Source organism: Drosophila erecta, unplaced genomic scaffold (genome assembly GCF_003286155.1).
Source record: "Drosophila erecta strain 14021-0224.00,06,07 unplaced genomic scaffold, DereRS2 tig00000092-arrow-pilon, whole genome shotgun sequence".
NCBI classification, from domain to species: domain Eukaryota; kingdom Metazoa; phylum Arthropoda; class Insecta; order Diptera; family Drosophilidae; genus Drosophila; species Drosophila erecta.
In genome coordinates, this window is record NW_020825207.1 from 7,636,657 (window position 1) to 7,650,901 (window position 14,245).

The 14,245-nt window shown below is 45.5% G+C and overlaps 1 protein-coding gene across 1 annotated transcript; it reads right to left on the reverse strand.

Moving 5' to 3' along the window:
- Window positions 1-514: 514 nt before the first annotated feature.
- On the reverse strand, window positions 515-2,699 carry LOC6549059 (glucose 1,6-bisphosphate synthase). The gene is made up of 2 exons (XM_001975545.3): window positions 1,687-2,699; window positions 515-1,633 (listed from the first exon to the last, which is right to left on the reverse strand). Exons 1-2 carry the CDS (start codon window positions 2,612-2,614, stop codon window positions 675-677), a joined length of 1,887 nt encoding a protein of 628 aa, XP_001975581.1. The 5' UTR covers window positions 2,615-2,699; the 3' UTR covers window positions 515-674.
- Between the last annotated feature and the right edge of the window lie 11,546 nt (window positions 2,700-14,245).

Genomic DNA, 14,245 nt, shown 5'->3' on the forward strand with positions numbered 1-14,245 from the left:
ATGTGGAAAGGTCCCCCGAAAACCAAAAGTGAAACAATGAGGCTTGCCTCGCTCATACGAGCATGAGCTGCAAACGACTTGGCCAACTCTTAATCACTGTTTTCATTATGTGAGCTGACTTTTGCTGTATCGCACAATCGGAAACGATTACCACACAATCAGGGGGGTGGAGCGTCCTGAAAACAGAGGGGAGGGGGGGAATGGGGATGGTGTGGGTGGTGAAGGCACCCCCAGAGTGCAATTAGCAGGCAAACTATAAAATTTCACTGTTTGTCTTGCCAGATACTTTCGCTCGGCAGAGATACAGATACAGATACGTTTGTGCGGTGGCAAAACAAAGGTTGATGATGATGGCCATGTTTGGCCTCCTTCTTCCATGTGGCTCACATAACCCACATGGTGGGCAATTTCTCTGTACGCTTAATTGGCGTTCTGTGGCTTTTCCAGCTCCCTACCGCCACCTGGCGCATTTTCACAGCACTTTAATGGGTGAAACTAAGGGTTTCCCGAAAAACTTTAATGTTGCTTAAGATTTTAAAACTTGATTGAAGCATTTACAGTCAAGTTTTAATATGTAAACATCTATATTTCGTATAATCCTTTTGAATAATGCAAATATTTTCCGCTTTCATTATCATGTTTTTAGAAATGCAGTTTTGAATTAAAACGCAAGATTATTGAATCGCTGAGGCATCCGTGAGACCATTCTCCTCGGGCATGAGGAACTCCTCCACCACGGCGTTGGTCATCCTGTTCAGCTTGTCGTGGAGCTCCTCCCACTGCTTTTCCTCCGGCAGACCACAGATCTCCGCGTTCAGTTTGATCTTGATATCGTTGTGAGCCGATCGCAGGGTGACCACATAGCCATCGGTGAAGGTAAAAGTAATCAGCTGGTCATTTGGATTGACCGGCATGCGAGCCTTACCATCGCTGAAGGAGGTGTCCAGACCGGTGGTCAAGTCCCGGATATGAACCACCTCGAATTCTTCCTCCAGGATGCACCTGGGATAGCCCTCCTCGTCCGTAAAGTTGCGCAAGTGAGCGAAGATGCTAGTGATTGTCTCTGGACTATCGGCCAAATAAACCGATGAGATCGACGAGTGGTAGCCATATGTATCGTAGATCTCCCTCAGCTTCTCGATCAGCGTCACGTTCCGCGTGCTGCGCAGATAACAGGCCATGCTGGCCAACTGCATGGCAGCACCAATGCCCTCCTTATCCGGCAGGCTCATCCCGAACATGTAGCCAAAGCAATCCTCGAACGCGAAGAGCACTGTCCTTCCAGACTTTTGCAGCTCCAAGGCGCGATGCGCCATCCAGGGAAAACTGGGCATGCCCTCCACAAAGATGAAGCCCTCAACCCTTGCCATGGCCGCCAGGATGCGTGAGCTGACCAGTGAGGCTATCATTATGCAGTTGGACACGGCTGGCTTGGGTGTCCTGGTCCTGTAGTTCTCCAGTGCCCACCAGCCGAGCAGAGCGCCCAGTTCGTTGCCATTGAACAGCTTCCAGCGGCCCCGCGGATCCAGCTCGGCCACAGCCAGGCGATCCACATCCGGATCGTTGGCCAGAATCAAGGTGCAGTGCTCCGCGTCCGCCTTCTTTATGGCCAGCTTCAGGGCTTCCCTGCCCTCTAATGAGAGTTTAAAATCAAAACCACATAAGAGTATGAACAAAATCACTCACCTTCCGGATTTGGCGAGATCAGGGTGGGAAACTCCGGATCGGGCTCCTTCTGCTCCACCACGGGAATCACCGGCTTGAGTCGCGCCTGGTAGAAGGCCTCCCTCATGAAGGGATACCCCACCCCGTGAAGAGCCGTGTAGATGAACCTCAACTGGCTGCACTCATTAGTCTCCAGATAAATCGGGGGTAGAAGCTGCTTGAGAGTCTCGTAGAAGAGTGGGTATATCTGGCGATAGGGATCCTCCACCAAGGGATGGTCGAGTACCACCGAAGTTTCCCAGGACGAAGGCTTCGGCTCCAGGTTATTCATCATATAGTCATGAATCCGCTGATCGTGCGGAGCCATCGCCTGAGCGCCATTCGTCCAATAAACCTTGATGCCATTGTCCTCCTTGGTATTGTGGGAGGCAGTGACCACGATCCCCGCCAGGCACTGCAGCGTCACGATGGTGAAGGGTATAAAGGGCGTCGGGGTCATGCGGGTGAAGAGGTACACCTTGAAATCGTTGTTCAGGAACACGGAGGAGATGAGCTGGGCAAACCGCTTGCTATTGTATCTTCCATCGTAGCCAATGACCACGCCCTGCGTTTGCCTCTTCTGGATGCTCGGATAGGCATCGATGAGGTAGGCGCAGATGCCCTGGGCCACTTCGATGATCACCACATCGTTCAAGGAGTCGAAGCCAGCCCGCATCACGCCCCTCAAGCCCGTGGCCCCATAGGTGATCCTGTGGCACAGTCTCACCCGCAAGGCATCCCAGTCCTGATCCCTGACTGCCTCGGTCACCTGCTCGAGCGTCGCCTCATTCCGGTCCCACATCACCCAGTTCTTGATCTGCAGATCGAGGTCCTCCTCGCCGGACAGCTCGAGCGTCTTCAGGAGGTCCTGCGGCGAAATCACCGTTTTCCGCTTCAGCGAGATGGACATATTCTGGCCAAAACTTGAGAGATAACCAGGCTAACTAGAAATTTTGTTATTAACCCTACAGTTTGAATTTGGGATGAGTTTTAGCTCCCAGTTCTTACAATCTTGCTTGTTGTTCGGGAAAAATTACCACAACGTTCATCTATTTTATTCACTAAATTAGAAAATATTAGTTGGGACTGCTGTCTTACAGCAATTTCCATGTTTTTACGAGTCATTAATATTACTTAAAACCATGTGGGTAGCTAATCGATGGGGGATTTTTATGAAAAATTCTCTTCTTGTGTTAGCTAACTGACTGCTATGCTAAATACCTATTTTAAAGGTCCTTTTCCCAGCCACTGACCAATTGAAAATTTATGGGCCCCACTCATTGCAATTTACGAGCCCCGTGAGGAAGACTCGAGCGGCTAAGCTCCATCAACCGCAAATTGATCCATTGGCCATTTGATTTGGCCAGGCCAGGCCGGGATTTATGGCCCAGGAAGGAGACGAGGAAAAGGGAAAGTCCTGATGTCCCGATGTCCTGATGGGGCTGAGGCGAAGACTGTACGCATCAAAATCTATCGAAAATATATTTTATGGAGTGTCCCAGCCTCTATGCCATAAACATGATTTCAATTTGTCATCAATTATGCAAAGCGAGTCGAGGAATGTGGCCCCTGCCCGACTCCGGGAGTCCTTTGTCCACGGGTGTGGGTAATTTGCAGAACGGTAATTGGGTTACACAGGCGCATGCAACATTTATCAGCCACCCCCCTGATTGTCTGATGTCCTGACCCCTGCCCCGCACCCCTTTCGCACCCCCTCCACGCCCCTGCTGCCGGCCATTTGCCCTCTGACACGTCAATTGCATTCTAAACACTCGGCGCAGAGCTCTCAGCTCCCCACAAAACCAAAGGCTCATCGGCATGCATCCGCCGCAGTGGCAACATTAGTCCTTGCACACGGACACACACGCACACACTCGCACACACTCGCACACACTCGCACACACTCGCACGCGGTGGTCACACACTCACTCGAAATGCATTTCGCGTCAAATTGTCAGAGTGTTAATTAAAAATGGACACTTGAATAGGCAGCAAGATAGTCGAAGCGCACACAGTTGCACTTTCCTCGCCGGCGGTTGTGGCACGAATGTCCTGCACTCCAGCCAACATCCTGCCCCCTCCAAATGCTCCTTCCCCTCCAGGAGTCACCCTATGAGAGTCTGAGAGCACTGTAAAGCTTATGGTCTACAGGAAAACTAGGAAAACTTTGCTTTTTTGAAGCACTGAATTCAATAACTTACTATGAGTGTTCTTGTGTGGATTTTCACACGTTTTTCAACTTACAGCACTTTTTAAATTCCATTTACTTTGTGTGAGAGCAAACTTGACTGATAAGAGTGTTTTCCGAAAATTAAAGGGATTCATTGGTAAAAGTACAAGTAGTTTTAGAATTTTTGATAAGCGTTTAGAAACTGAGGAATAAATTAGGCATTACATTTCGTTTAACTTTTGATATATTGCAACCGATAGTACTTCTCTAAAAACATTACCACAAAGAAGTGTCATAAAGCAATTAAGAGGCACAACTTCGTGCCGTATCGAAAACCAATTTAGTACTTGATTTATGAACCTCTTGTATGAGAACACTAATCGGTTTCCCCGGTCCTCCAGATGCCTCTATCTGGATTTGTTTTAAGTGCTCCGTGCGATTTCCACATTTGCATAGAGACGTCCTACAGGCAATTTACTCCTAGAACGAATCCCGTCCTGCGGCAACGAATATTGAGTGTTTACGGCCCACGGCTCCCCAGATACATGGCAAACCATCTAATTCCGGAGTGCAGGATGCCATATAATGCGTTTGCATAATTTTAATCGCTGGCTTCTGGGCTGCCGAATTGCCGTTGTGTGAATTTTTTATGGCACCCGCGAGTGTCCTGGGCGGCAGGAGGAGTATGTGCGGATGGGCTCCTGATTTTCAAGTCGAATAACTAACGCTATCGAAGCTATTAAAATGCTAATCTAAAGTATTTTATGGCAGGCAAACTGCAAAGAAAAGAAAACTCCACCTTCAACTGGGGAGATCCCAGGATCTGAAAAGCGCAGGATACACCACCCCAGAAAAACCAAATCGGAGGACAACCTGCTACCATTACGTTCCTGCGGAATTAAAACCGAATCATTCATTTCATTCAGTGCCTCAAATTGAAATTGACATTTTGTGCGTGAATCTCGGAATTATGTGACATTTTTCATTCCATATATATTTGGCTAATGCCAATCAGCTTGAGGATTTTCCGGCTGCGAAAAGTGGTTTTTAATGTCTGCACCGGCAGTTCGATGATGAGGCTGACATTTAAGACCCTTTGGCAGCAGCTGCTCCTTGACAAATGTGAAATAAATGCAAATCTGCTGAACTTTGATGAATCTAATATTTCCGAAAAGGGTCTTCTTCCCCCCAAAAAAAAACCCAAGCCACCAAATAGTTTCAGTCCGAATCTCCTTCGACTGCGAAATAAATTTTGTGTAATTTATTTAAGGGCCTGGCCTGGCTTTCCATATTTTCATATTTGAGCGATGCAAAGTCGTGGAAAATGAAATTTACATCATTTGTTTATTTGTATCGCTCATGTCCTGTGTGTCCTGTCCTGCGGTCACCCCCCAAACGAATCCTGTGGGAATCACCCGGCCAAGCAATTCAGTAAGATGTGGCAGTCCAAAAAAAAAGAAGGAAAAAGAAAAAAAACTGAAAGAAAAAACATTGCAAATTTGATTACCACCCGCAGAAAAAAGGAAATATATTTCGTTTGTTTGCATATCTATTTTTTTCTCCTTGCCAGCTTCCTTTGAAATTAACGCATTATGTTTATGTATTAGATGCAAATAGAAATGGCCAAAGGACCTTCACACATGGCTGGCCAAAGGGTCAGAAATCCAATTTCGCAACTCCCATTTCCTGGGGGTCTCCTTTCCCAAATTGTGGAGCCCAGCACTTTTATTGCACATCAAGTTGTCTTTCCAGAAATTGCTCTACCATCCCCACCACTCCACTTTCCAGTCTCCGGGCACAGCTTTTAATTGCCTACATCGATTCCACAACATCCACTGTATCCACTCTGTGCATTCTACGCTGGCAGAGTCGTAAGCGGTTTCGCAATCACCATTACCAATGGCATCTCCAAGTGCCCAACTCCACCAACTCCAGACACCTCGAACCTAATCAGCTGAATGCGATTTCGGTGTTTCCATTCGAAGGGAAATCTGTGGTGTGCAGGGGAAAAGCTTTGACGTGACAGGAAAATTCGGCACTCAAAGGGTTGAGCTTTGATGGAAATGTTGGCACTTTTCCACGCAAAAACTCAGCATTAATAAAAGAATATGTGGGACTGCTAGACTTTGGGTTAAGTCAAGTCTGCCGCAGTCACTGGAGACCTTCCACTTGACACTATCGAACATCATCGAACATCATTTGCTTTGAAAGCAATCTCGCTTTGGCTGTCAATTTGCTTTGCATGCGGAATACCAAAGCAAGGAATCAAAGGTGGCTGTGACTGCATAATGGAGTTTGCTTACTTAACAGGGAAAAAACAAGAAATTGTTGTAAATATGTTTGATAAAGATCACATTCAAAGGCACTTGGCACTCAAAACCAATCTGGCACTTGATTTATGAACTTGGCGCTCGTTAGACGTGCCTAAAGCATTAGAAAGTAAGCAATCTCAACTTATTTCCTTCAAGATGTGAATTTATTGTATGTACGTTGTGTTGCCTTGTTATTGAGTGTTAAATACATTGAATCTGCTCTTAAAATTGCAGCATCCAGCATTAAAATGACCTACGCCTGTGTTTCAATCACTGAACTCCAGCTTCCAATTATGACTCCAGTTTCGCTGGCTCCGGCTGAGCTGTAATTAAGGATTATTGTCGTGTCCTTTGGCTGGCTGACACAGCAAGTATCCCTGCCGTTGGAGGGCTCCTTTGAGCTGGATAGCAAAGCCGCCCGGCGATGTGGCAGAAATATAAAAATTATTGATTATCAGCATTGGCATCTCAGCGATTTGCTGCAACTGGCCGCGTCCAATGTTTTTTCGTTGCCCCGTTTTGCTTTTTTTTTGGATCTCTTCGGTTCGATCCCATCATTAAAATCATTGTGCGATATCGACACCTCGGCCAGCACTTTTTTCCGCCATCGAGTTGCCGATGGAAGGCAGTAGTGAACATAATAAATAGCGGTGGCAAAAAGCGAGATCGTTTCGCTTGTCGCACAAGTGTTGTCAACAGGTTCTGCGGAATTCTCCCGTCCAAGTGCAGCTCCTCCCGAGCTCCGCCTGGCGGGAAGGGTCCTCTGGAATTGGCGGGCACCTGCAGGGGAACTGGCCACGATGAGATCGGCCGTGTTCTGCTCCGATCGTCCATCATGCAGGGATGACAAGTGATCAAAAATGCAGCAATATTTTACAGCCAGCAGTTTGTTCGTCGTGTTTACAAGTTGATCGCTGATGAACGGGCCAACATTGAGTGGGCATGACACCGTGACACGAAGGGCACTTAACAAACCAGTAATAGATATAATTAGATATATAATTACAGCCCACTCTTAAAAAACTAAAGATATTTAGTACAAAATATAATAACTAAGTGGAATCATATGTATCATTAAGATATTTAGTACAACACCTACTTACTGAGTGCAATCAAATATACCATCTTGAATAAAGTAAGTTGGAGAAACCAAAACAGAGTACTTAGTATCCAGATAAATGGATAGCTAATGAAAGCTGACTGAAGTGAAACTATTCAAGACCTAGAATGATCTGATGTCTGATATTACTATTCCCTCAACCTTATTGAAACTAGAACTCACGATCTCCACCACCATTCCCTCCGCGGAGTTCGCAGTCTGGTGACACATTTCAGTACTGAACTGGCCCTGGACAGCAGCTGCTTTCTCCTTAATTGTCCTTATCACTTTGTCATTAGCTCGGCTGGGCTGGCTTATAAATATTTATAACCAACTGGAGTTGGCTGGCTGACTGGCTGAAAGGCCGACGGGCTGGCAAGTGCAGATTTGAGATACTCGAACATTGATTAAATGTTTAACCGGCCAGCGGGCAGCCGAATATGGCGAGTAGTTCATCATAAATTAAATCAAAAGGGTAGAAAATCAATTAAAAGTGTCGCCAGCGTCTCTAACTGTTAATGCTTTATAGCCGCCAAGCGAGCGGCCAATCCATTTCTATAAAAGCCAACAATTAAAGTTCATAAATTACCTGGCTAGGCATCGAAATTGGAATCGGAATCGGAATAGGATTCGACCACTTCGACTTCTCAGCTGCCACAGCTCCTCTGATCGCCACACTGCACGTGCCGCGAATTTCCGAATCGATTTTGGCATTCCATCAGAGCCAAAATCAGTGCCCGTCTTTTGTCAGGGATCAGGCCTAAATCACCAGACACACACCAAAAGCAACAAAAAACCGCACAATAAAGCCGGTAAGCGGCAAAAACTGAGTGGCAACTATTGACCATTTATGGCATAGGCTTCCCATTAAAAATTATTACTTAGTCGCCCCGACTTCGCCAGCCAGCAAATTACGGATTAATGTTCCATTCGCTTTCTGTATCCCCCATATCCCCCAACTCCTCCTGGTTTTCTGGTCGTGATCAGCACCCAAAGTGATTGGCTCCGAACGAGTTTCAGCTTGATCGGCACTTTCGATGCGATTTGGGATAAACGGTTTTGGCCAAACTAAGCTGATGGATACTAGCTAAAAGAGGAACTGCCTTGGTAGGATCATTACTTAATTACTGAATTGAATCAATGCGGATTCCAAGGCGCAGCTTTGCAAAACAAATCCACAACTCCCCTAACTTATAATTACTTTCACAGCATCCAATTACATCGGTCTGCTCTGCGGGCGCCCTATGAATTTTACTTTCCAGAAATAACACCTGCCCAAATTATTAAGTAATTAACCGAGTGCTCCAGCAGCATAATCCTTTTTCGGCCCACTTTCACTGGCTGTGCTGGGCTCATTAAAATTAATGATTTCGACCGAGCTGCCGCCTGGGCCTCTCTGCATATTAATGGCCCAAATGTCCGCGGGGATAATAAACCGCTAATAAGAAATTAAAAGACACTTGTTCGCCAAATTCGAAAGATTTCTCAGCTAGCTGCGTAAAAATTAACTAATTGCTAAATGATGGAGCGACTGGCGGCGGTAGGTGCGAAAGGGTTTCAGGCCAAGAAGGCATCCTTGGACATGAATCTTTAAGTAGCCAGTGCGAAGGAAGTGTCCTGGGAGTTGGCAATGGATAATTCAGGTCCTCGAAAGAAGTGCCCGCCTGGGAGTGAATTGTCGTTGGGGTTGAAGAGCTGGCTCGCTTTAAAACGATTGTTCGATGAACTGGCGGCAAATGCAAATTAAATGGACCACCACGCCCTGATCCTCCAGCCACCTCGAACTCCAACCAGATTACCTGGAAGCCACACAGGAATGCAGCTGAATCGAAAGCAGAATCGAAGCGAAGCGCAGCCGGTGGCGTTAATTAAATACAATTTTTAATACCCTAAGCAGCAGCTGCTGAAGGGTATAATGTGTTTCTGCCGCTTTGGTCATTGCGATTTTTTAGGTGCTAAAATCACATTGCTTATCAATGATATGTATGCATGCATGGTATTTTATTATAATTTTATATGCAAGCATCTTTATTATTAATCTATTATATATAATCTATTATATATATATAATAGATAGCTAGAAATAAGGACATTATTGATTAAGCTTACTGTAATTTGCTCAGGAAAATCGAAGAAACACATATTGAAATATAATAATCCTTAAGGAGCACTCTGAGTGTCTATTCCTACCTATTTGTTTTTTTTAAGCTGACGGCAATTGTATTCCCGGAGTGCAACTATGGATGCAGTCCGCGGCATGGCACATTTGTTTATTGTTTTCGCAATTACAATTACATTTTTATTTGCCATTTTGCAGCCCGCTTGTTGTTGTCATGGCGGCGGGTCTTTGGTGCAAAAATTATCGCCAAGCCCATTTGCGGTAATTATTTAATGTGCTTTCCCAGGTGGGACCAGGAGCACTCGGGGATCAGGTTTGGGAGCGGGCATAGGCGTATCCAGCCCAGCATGCATATTATCGCCATGCGATTGCACTTTTCCACCCGATTTTATCCGATTTTCCAGCAGCCGCTCAGTGTGTCAGTTGTGTTTGGTCCTTTCTGCGCTGCGTTGTCCTCCACGAGTTGGTCAATTACATTTGGCCAGGTTGGCAGTGCGTTGTGCGGTGGACTGGGCATGGAGCATACATGGTACATATGGGCTCAGTCTGCAGTACCTGTGCCCATTTCCCATTTCCCATCGCCCACTTCCCCCAATCCGGTGTCATAATTAATGCCGCTTAAGTCCCGTGTTCCGTCGCCCTGGGCGAGGAAAACATTTTGAACTCCACCCGGACTGCAATGGCCACCCCAATGACCCTTCGTCCTTCGTCCTTCGTTTTAATTCAATTTCACGGAGTGCAGGGCAACGTTTTCCACTTCCAACGCTGGGCCCCGAGTACTCATAAAGTGTCATCCATTGCTGGGCCGTTTACAATTAGGCGCAACTTTTCCGAAAAGTCCCCCGCACACAATTCGTTCTCTACGGTTTTAAATATTTTGCGTGTACAAGCTTTTCTTTCACTGGGTTTCTCTTCTTTTTTTCCGAATGGCATATATATTTATAATTTCCCGGGAGGGCCATTTCTAAGCAACGGGGGCCTCTGTCCCCGCGTTATTTTTCACCCAATTCGCTGACTTTTTATGCGTATTTATTTCGAACACTTTCAACTAATAACAAAAAGGCGCTGATAAGGAAATGCTGATAACAATTTTAAGTTTCTGAAGCAGAAACCCCTGGCGCCCAATAAAGTGTTAGAACTAATAATAATGGCTTAGGCGCAGTAAACTAACGACTTTGGAGATCCCAAATGGAAATATTACACATAATAAATAAAAATATTCAGTTATTCCAATATTAAACCTATACTGGTGTAAAGCCATTTGAAATTGTCGAAAGCAGCAGCAGAGTTGTGCTAATTATTTCAGTTTGCAATTAAAATGTAACGAACTTAACACCTAAAAGTATACACAGAATTTGTGTGTAGTTACTCAAGTTTATTTACCACTCGTTTGTTTAATATGTGGTATACAAAAGCAGCTTGCACAGACACTAATTTGAAAAGAATACAAGATAAACTCACTTCTATATAGTTATAAAATGTAAAATCTAATTAACTCAACACCAATAGAAATCTTACGAAAAATGGCTAATACCACCCCATAGAGCTGTTCTCAGCACTTAATGCCCAAAACGAGGAGAATAGTTTTGCATAAACATGCTGGCTAACAATGCGTGAAGAGAATGTGAGAAAAGGTTAATTAATTTATGTCGCACATGCCTAATGTTCAGTCGGGTATCCCAGCGGGGACCTCGGGTGCTTTATAGTTTCCCCGGCGCGTAATGGACACATCCTATGATTAAAACTAGGCATGTTTGTCCATTTAAGCCCGTAATTTGTGCCGTAAATCACTCCGAAGTCAGCGACCACGTTTCGCACCTCTGTGCGAGCAGTACTTTTAGGTTGTGGGGATGAGTGGGTATCTGGTATCCATAATGAGTCAAATGAGTCTAATTGGGGTGGAAACTGCCCTTAAGAACCCTTTTCCGGGTTCGCATACTCCAGAGTCTTTAGTTGGCCATATGAGTGGCCAGGCCATGGTGCCACAAGGTGTCATCTTGCCCCATCATTAGCGCCATTTGTTTTGGCCCTGGCAGGAGTGCTAAGCAGGTTAAACCGGTTCATTTGCATATCAAAGGCCATAATCAGCACCTTGCCAAACAGTTCGGAACAAGGTCCACAAACACACACGTCTGTATGGGTATGTATGTGTATAAACCATTTTTATGGACTCCCCCATCCAGGATGGGGCAGCAACCATATTGACAGGCTCCATTTGCCAGTAGCCAGTTCATTTGCATGCCGAAACCTCACCTCACACCTGGATTTTCACCTGGGGTTAATGGCTCCAGCATAAGGCGTGAAATTATGAGTGCTGCATTAGCGTTAATTGGCTGTGCGTGTGGCAGATACGTGCCTCGTACGTGGAAAAGATACAAAAGTATCTGCAACGGAACGGAAGAGCGCTCGAAAGAGTAGTCCGCACTGAACCGATTTTAAATCTGCAGTATTACGAAAATTATAGCATTTTCAACATTTTCTTGAAATCACTGGAGAGTCCGCCTCCGGCTCATCCATCCGCCCACTCCTTCTCCACTCCTCGTTGGCCCCTCTATGTCCCTCGGCTGGAAACGGTTTGGAATCGAAACATTCTTGAACGTGGCTCCCACTCCTGGCACTACTGGCAGTCCTGGCACTCCTGGCACCCCGGGTACGCCCCCCATCCCAAACGCTTTGCACCAACTGGACGAGGCGAAATTGCCGCAGCTGCGCAGTGGAGGACCTCGTCTAACTTCCAAGTTGGAACCCCAAACGATTCAGGGCGGAGTCATCGCCGCATTGGTGGGCACCTTTCTACGCCGCTTGTCGGGATTTAGGTGCACACACACACACCCACACACACCCATTTCCCATTTTCCAGCACCCCCAACCCCGGTTTTCCTCGCCGTGGAGTCGAGGGAAACTTGGAGGAGGCCACCGCCCAGTCCATCAGCGGCAATACGTTAAATATTTTAATGGCCAACAAAAGCATTTTTCGCAACGAATTTACGATGATTCAAGACCAATATTTGCTCAACTTCTGGCCTTTAAATGTTTATTTTCCGCAGATTGAAGGCATATACTGGAAATTAGTAATCAGACTTTGGTTCAAAGAGGAAAGGCCTTTGTCTAAAAGTAATGATTGATATGAAGTTACATTCAAGCTGTTTGTATGATAATTTGTGTTAAAATATTTCATTTTCAAAAGCAAAATGCGCTAAAACTAAACTCGTCAGATAGCTACTTATAAAAACCGTGAATAATTGAAATAAATTAGCAATTAATCACATGCAATCGAATAATACTTGAGTTTACAAATTGTGCTTAAAATGTGACTTAAGCTTAACTGTGAAGCCGCACTCACACAATTTTAAATATAATGTGCATCCAAGGAAAAGGAACTCAAGTCTCACTTGGTGATTTTAAAGAGCTATTTCTTCAGCGAGAACTGCTGATGCAAGGACAAAGGATTTGCCTAACTGTTATGGCCACGTTAAGACTCGCTTAGCCACCAAAAATGGCAATGCTAGTTCTCATTTCCGAGCTGATAAGTCGACGAAGACATAACCATTTCGGGTTGGTAATATCTGCGGGAAACTTTCAACTGGCAGGACTCAACGTTTATTGGCCCTGCCAAGTGCTGCTCCATTCTTTTTTACGATTGCCATATTGCGGTGCGAATGTGGCTCACATATGCTCCCCTGATTGTGGGTAATTGTCATGTAATAAAAGCGAGAATCATGCTCTGTATCTTGGCCGCGTTGGCTGATGAAGGGCATCTGAAGTGGTTGATACCACCCTTGGAAATGGATGATGACTCCCAACAACTATTTGAGTCAGCAGATTTTTCAAAAGACATCCTGGGGTTGGATGGTCGATGTGTCCACTGCTTATCTACCCAACCTCTCACCTGTGTAATTATTGTGGACCTTTGCCCACTCGTAAATTATGTGTGATCCCTATAGCTAATAGGTAATTTATGTTGCGACCGCAAAACAAACCAAAAAAAGGATAAACTTTGTCCGCAAAAAAGTAAAACAAATGTCCACGGATTTGGTGTCCATTAGCCTTTGGGTGCATTTTTGGCAGAAAGGGTTCGACTTGTCTTGTGTGCTGGTCACCGCTGGTTGAAAAAGATACACTACCCACATCAGGACCTTTTTGGGCAATCTAATTACAATGGCCCCGGGCACACGATATCCTGGCCCACCCCTGTGCCCCATACACGCACATACGTGGGTATTTCTGCAACTTTAAAGACACTTTAAATAATCCATTAGCAATGCCTGCACATCAGCCAGCGACGATGGTAAGGGACTTAAAAGCTAAAACCTGTTGAGTTACATCTCAATTCCCCGAACACTTGGCTAACTAAAAAGCCAAAGTCCCCGCATCCTAACCCCTTTTTTCAGCGATTTCTCTCCCCGCAAACTCACTTTGTCTATACGTCTTGGCACAGATTATGGCTCTGAATGCTTTGAATAACAATCGATGGCGCGACATTGATGGAGGATGGAGCAACGGAGCAATGGAATGGATGCCATTGTCTGGGTCCTGGTGCCTCTCCTTGGGCATTTTATTACCGTCTGGAGTGGCTGCATTTCCCTGGCTCCATTCTATTTTTTCCGCCTCTGATGTACGAAAGCTATAAATGGTTTTTGTCATTTCGACTATCGATGGCAAAGTGAATTTTTACGACGGTAATATGCATGCCAGCAGATCACGGATTTTTGGCAATATACATAAATCGCTGACCCCTTTTAGCCGTATAGCCGTATCATATCATTAACATAATCATCATCATCGCCGGTTTGTTCTAGCTTGATTAATGAAGTTATTCAATCGAATCGAAGCAGACTGGG

Coding starts and splice junctions, on each gene's coding strand:
- LOC6549059 (XM_001975545.3), bottom strand. CDS start 2,614: ATGTCCATCTCGCTGAAGCGGAAAACGGTGATTTCGCCGCAGGACCTC. Junction 1,634..1,686: donor GATCTCGCCAAATCCGGAAG/GTGAGTGATTTT, acceptor AACTCTCATTAG/AGGGCAGGGAAGCCCTGAAG.